The sequence below is a fragment of the Camponotus floridanus genome, unplaced genomic scaffold (assembly GCF_003227725.1).
Source record: "Camponotus floridanus strain SB8 unplaced genomic scaffold, Cflo_v7.5 scaffold299, whole genome shotgun sequence".
Lineage (NCBI taxonomy): Eukaryota > Metazoa > Arthropoda > Insecta > Hymenoptera > Formicidae > Camponotus > Camponotus floridanus.
Genome location: NW_020229435.1, coordinates 116,478 through 122,530, shown reverse-complemented (window position 1 = coordinate 122,530; position 6,053 = coordinate 116,478). Strand labels below are relative to the sequence as shown.

General features: G+C 50.1%; 1 protein-coding gene across 1 annotated transcript; it reads left to right on the top strand.

The window, feature by feature from the left end:
* Positions 1-1,017: 1,017 nt before the first annotated feature.
* Positions 1,018-4,255, top strand: LOC112638384 (matrix metalloproteinase-18-like). Its single transcript, XM_025409971.1, has 3 exons — positions 1,018-1,108; positions 1,213-1,298; positions 2,789-4,255. The coding sequence occupies exons 1-3, from the start codon at positions 1,018-1,020 to the stop codon at positions 4,253-4,255; spliced, it is 1,644 nt and encodes a 547-aa protein (XP_025265756.1).
* The last annotated feature ends 1,798 nt before the right edge of the window (positions 4,256-6,053 follow it).

Here is a 6,053-nt window from a genome sequence, read left to right as displayed (position 1 = left end):
GAATCTGCTGACGAAGAGCGAGAAGTCGCAGGCCTGTTGGCTGACTCTTAATCACCACGAATTTCACTGGACCGACGGACACGTGGAGTATAGGCACGCGAAGCAGATCGTTCGCGACGCGATATATCGCGCGTCGAGGGATCTCGCGTCGAACGCCGCGGTGACGATCTACGTCAAGGGTCTCGAGAAGAAAAAGTAGCTGGCCGACATCACGGGAGAGGTCGCGGAACAGGTCGACCTGACGATGGAGACCATCGACGCCGATTACGAGGATATCGGACCCCTTCGAACGCTAGCCGCGACTCGCGTCTATCGCTGCGGCTATCACTCGAAGAATTGCGCCTTGGAAAACGTGTACAAACTGCACAACTGGTGGAGAGACGCGATTAATTGCGCGACATGTGAACAGAGACGCGTCGTAGATTAGTCTTACGCGTACTCTTATCGACAACTTATCACCCTACCTAAAAGTATTATTAATACTAAGAAAAAAATAATATTAAAATAATATTAATACTAAGAATATTAATACTAAGAATATTAAAATAATATTAAAATAATATTAATACTAAGAATATTAAAATAATATTAAAATAATAATAAAATAATATTAATTAGCGAATAAACTCGTATCGCGCGTACGCGATTAAACGTATTTTCCGGCACTTCCTCCGGAGCAATCGAGAATTTATCGCGCCTCATTAAATTAAATTACCTCGTTATATTTCCGCATCGCGCGATTTTTTTCATGTCGCCTTAGATTACGGCGTTAGCATTAGCATTCGACAGAATCACAACGACTCGGCGATAGCGATATCGCAGGTATAAATTAACGCCGAGAGACCGTTTTTTCCTCAGAATGAGTCTCGCGATCCCGTTGTTGAGTCTGATATCGCGAGTGTTCTCAGTGCGTCCAGTGTTCCTAGCGTATCCAGCATTCATTCTCGGAGTTATTTTTTTCACGCGAACGACGATGAGCAGCGATGAAATTTCGCGATTGCGGAGGATGCTCCACGAATGCATGTTCACACTGTGGATGTGCTTGTGGAAGATAAAGTACATCAGAAATCTCATGGATGCAATCCTCAATATAGCTGTAACGTGGAACGTAAGTACTCATTCGTCATACTTCTTTATTCTTTCGCTCTCCTTCGAGGAAAAATACAACGTACATTTTTTTTTCGCTCTATATTCACATACTCCCTTTTACAGGGGTATTTATGGGTCATTTATGGTTGATTCGTAGGTCATTTACGGTTGATTTAGTTCACTTATGGTTCGCTTATGGTTCACTTATGGTTCTTATAGTTCGCTTACGGTTCATTTACAAATGAACCCCGCGATCGTTTCGCCTCGTTCGAGCGCGGTTATACGGGCAAGCGTACGGTTCGAGATCGCGTTACATTCATTCGTCGCGCGTAACATTTTCGACATCGCAGTAAAGCACGTCGCAAAAGAATCGATAAATTAGGCGGTAAGTCTTGTTTTGCAGCTCCTTTTTTTTAAATGGTCGTTTGACATGGGTCTAAACGCGCATGTTTTTGTAAGACCGTTTATTTTAGATACTTCAGTCGTTCTTACAGATCGTTCTCACAGGTCGTTGCGAGTCTAGAAGAAATATAATATATATGATCGCAGGTCGTTCTCACAGGTCGTTCTTGGCGACAAACGATTGAGTAATAGCTGATACTACGTCGTTCCCAAGAGCATTAAGAAGTAGCTCTTTGCATTCCATATCGGTTCACAGGTCGTTCTCACAGGTTGTTCTCACAGGTCGTTCTTGGTCGTTCTTACAGGTCGTTCGTATATATATCGAGATCAAAAAGGGAGGAGGACTCGAAGACCCCGCGTTCTCTCGAACATTATATTAGAATATTATAATATAAGGTTCGCCGACTACTTCAAGTTTCTCCCCCGCAATCTCACTCGCGTATCGGCCGTGTAATTAGTTCATTATATTAAGCGTTATATTAAGCGTTATATTTAACGTTATACTAAGCGTTATACTAAGCGTTATATTAAACGTTATAACCCTGTCGGCATTTATATAAACACCTCTTACTCGTAAAGCGATACGCTACATTCACCTCATTCACCTCCTCCTTGTCCTCCGACAAGTATCGCGAGACTAATATACACGCGCGTATCGCGTGCTTCGATATCGCGTCAAATGGTTCGATTTTATACCCATTAGAATATTATGCATTAAACGCGTTATATAAGTACACGTAGATCGCGCACATTTTTTGTACCAATGAAGAATGATTTTTGTACGAATAAAAAAATCATTTTTGTACGAATAAAGAATCATTTCTTTTCGATCACCTCTCTAGCGCGTCCTAGAGTATCTTTCCTCTCCCTTTTCTATTTTTTTATACGAATAACGAATCATTTGTTTCTTTAAAAAAAAAAAGTTCGTTCTCTCGATCATCCTTCTCACGCGTCCGAGCGTATGTACCCTCCCCTCCCCTCGCCTCCTCCTTGTCCCTCGTACTACGTTTTCTCGCGTTCTGGAGAACGACGTATCGCCGAAGGACGCGCGCGCGCGATAGTTCGCTACCATCCCGACCCCGCGCGCCTCGCGAGAGCCATGACGCGCGTCGCGTTATCGCTCGCGCTGACGATATCCCTGCTCGCGGCCGTCACGGCGACGTCGACCTACGATGACGTCGCGGAGGCGTCCCGTTATCTTCGAACCTACGGCTTTCTGGAGAACGAGGAGAATCATTAGCAGTCGGCGTTATTGGACAACGCGACCACTCTGAGCGAAGCGCTATCGTTGTTTCAGGAATACTACGATCTGCCGGGAAACGGCGTTCTGACCGTGGAAACGATTCGCGTCATGCGCAGGCCGCCATGCGGCGTCGCGGACATTCGCGCCTACAGCCCGTTGACGAGAAAGTGGCCGAGGACGCATCTCATGCGGAACTTCAAACTAGCGAACAGAGATACTCTGCGCACGACTCAGAGCGCGTTCGCTTTGTGGTCCGAGCAATCCACTCTGACGTTCTCGCGCGACTCGCTGCGCCCCGATATACTGATATCCTATCAATCCGGCGCTCACGCGTACGAGAACAGCGACAACGGGGGCTCGTGCCCGTCGCCGTTTGCGGGACCGGGATCGATCGTTGCTCACGCGTTCTTTCTGACGGGAGAGCCCGATCAGGTGACCGAGGTGCACGTCGACGAGACGGAGCCGTGGCACATCACGCTGACCAAGCCCTCGTCGAACAAGTTGTATCTCCTTCAGACGCTGACGCACGAGATCGGTCACACTCTGGGTCTGAATCACAGTATGAGGGATGACTCGGTCATGTACGCGTACACGCCTTCGGAGGAAAGGCGATATCCGCTCAGGCTGAGCGTAGAGGACGTCGTAAACGTGCGAAATCTCTACGGATCGAGAGAGACTACGACTCCTACGATCGTCGACGCTACTCGACCGACGACTGCGGCGACGACCACGACGACGACGATGACGACGACGGCCTCGACGACGACAGCCGCGGCTCAGCCGACGACCGCGAGAACGGTCGAGCCGCCGCTCGCTCCCTCCGATACCGCGGATCTATGCGCCTTGAAGCGCGTAGACGGAGCGCTAATCATGAATCGTCGCCTGTACGTTGCGCGTAAATGCAACGTGTGGCCCGTCGATATGAGGGAGAGACGCTACGGAGCGCCCTTCTCGTTCGCCGACTACTTTAAGTTCCTCTCCCGCAATCTCACTCGCGTATCGGCCGTGTATCAGAGACCGTCGGGCGATATCGCGATATTCGCCGGCGACTACGTCTACCTCGCCGATTCGAATTTTCATCTTAAAGCGGGATGGCCTAGATCCGTCGAATACGTTGGATTTCCCCGCGACGCTAGGATAAACGCTGCGATAAACACGCACGCCGGGCGCAGCTACGTCATATACAACGACGATAAAATAGCCGAGATGAACGACTGCGCGATGATCGTCGCGAGGCACGGCGCTCTGCGGGATACGTTTTCCGGGATACCACCCGCGATAACGGCCGCCTTCCGCCACGTCGACGGTAATCTCTATTTTCTGAAGAAACGCGACTATTACGCGTACAGCGAGTTCCTCGACGCGATAATCTCGGCCGGTCCCTTCGATCTTAGCATACTGGAAATAGAATGCCCAGCCGATGGCATTCTGCATCGATTGAGCGAACTCGTCTCCAAGCTGTATCGTCTGGAATACGCGTCCTTCGAAAGACCGCGCAACGACGACGACGATGACGACTAAGATCAGGAAATCCTGAAACCTAACGTTAAGATTACATTTAATATGCTGTTCTAAACCGCTGTTCTAAACCGCTTCCGCTGCATTAATTAACGCGCGCGCGTCGAGAATAAAGATATCGAGACAACGATCGAGATCGCATCGTATATAAGACGCGTCTCGATCGTTGCGCGCGACATTTCCAACGATACTCGCGATTAACGCGCGTCCGATTCTAAGCGAGCGTCTCCGACGAATCTCTCTCTCCCCTCGCGACGACCAACGTTAACGACGCCGTCGCCGCCGCAGTGTTTTCCTACGAACATCGAAGCCCTGTTCGCGAGACCGATCATGTTCGCCGGACTAGGACAGGAGTACCGCAGAGTGTTCGGGGACTCGTCTGCGACGTCCGCGACGCCCGCGACTCCGTCGGCGCCGCCGATGACAGGCCCCTTCGTCGTCCCGCCTAACCGTCGAGACGATTACGCGGCTTCCGCCAAGGACGAGGATACCACCCGCGATCGTTCGGACACTCCGCCCGTGATCAAGAAAGCTCGACTATACACCGAGGACGAGTGAGTATGCGCGAGTTACCTCGCCCGAGCGCTCTCGATCTCCGCCTCGATCGGCTATTTTCGCATAATAACGTCGTCTTTTTTTTTCTCTACGATCTCGACAGATGGAATAGAAACTGGCTGTTCAAACGCGAGATCAATTTCGCGAGACATCCGATTCGAATACTAGGAAGACGATATCCTCTGACCAAGACGGCGTACAAATATATCGACATCGCCGTAGCCGTGAAGCGCGAATCTCGAGTCGACATCGTCCTAGGAGACTGCCATGGAAAGGAGATATCTCTGACGCCCGACATGTGGAAGGATCTGCTCGCTCTGCGCAACGATATACTGCCATATTTCGAGAACGATTTGGACGAGGCTGTTGCGCGCCCTCCGACGTCCATAATCGTCGGAACCGTGACGCTTCGATTCGGCAAGATAAACAATCTGAAGATGCTGCGATTCGAGACGCCGAAGAATCGCATCGCTCTGTCGCAATCCACCGTGAAGGCGCTGTTCGTTCTCGAGCTGTGCGTCAATCGCATCGTCGCGTCGTTGACCGGCGTACTCGAGACCGTAGACGCCAAGTTATCGCGTTTTCTAGATATCGCGACGGAGACCGACCACCCCGGCGATATTCCGGAAGCGATTCGTCGGCACGAGCACTTCAACGCGAACGATCTGATCGACTGCGAGTTGCACGCTCTGCTATTCGGACTCTATCACAATTTGTAAGGCGAAACGATCGCGAGTACCGATATTATTCTTGATGTACATACGTATCTACGCATACATATAACTTCGTGACATAATAAATAAATAAATAACTAAATAAATAAATTGTACACGTAATTTATTCTCTCTCTCTCTCCTAGATTTACGTCACCCTCGTCTCTCCTCGCTTCGCGAAGAATTCCCTCCTCCTCCTCGAAATAAATTTAATATACATCGTACATTATACATCGTATAAAATAATATTTTATATAAAATCGTACGTTATATAAATCGTACGTCATACCTCTTTCAGGCCTGCGTCGAACGCATCCGCTCCGCTCTATTATTAACGTCGACCTTATCTCTGTCTCGCGCCCGACGGGGCGATCGCCGCTTATCGCGCGCGCCTAGCGTGCCGCGTCCAGAGACGCTCCGACGCGCCGTAACCAGGGACGCGCGCCCGCCGTAACCAGGGACGCGCGCGCGCTCTCTCTCCCTCTCCCTCGCTCTCTCTCGCCCTCTCCCTCGCTCTCGCGCCCACTCCCCCT

Bases quoted from the DNA above. Each gene is read 5' to 3' on its own strand.
- LOC112638384 (XM_025409971.1), top strand. From the start codon at position 1,018: ATGCATGTTCACACTGTGGATGTGCTTGTGGAAGATAAAGTACATCAG. The intron at 1,109-1,212 runs GTAAGTACTCAT...TCCCTTTTACAG, and splicing joins ATATAGCTGTAACGTGGAAC to GGGTATTTATGGGTCATTTA. The intron at 1,299-2,788 runs GTTCTTATAGTT...TCGTTGTTTCAG, and splicing joins TCGCTTATGGTTCACTTATG to GAATACTACGATCTGCCGGG.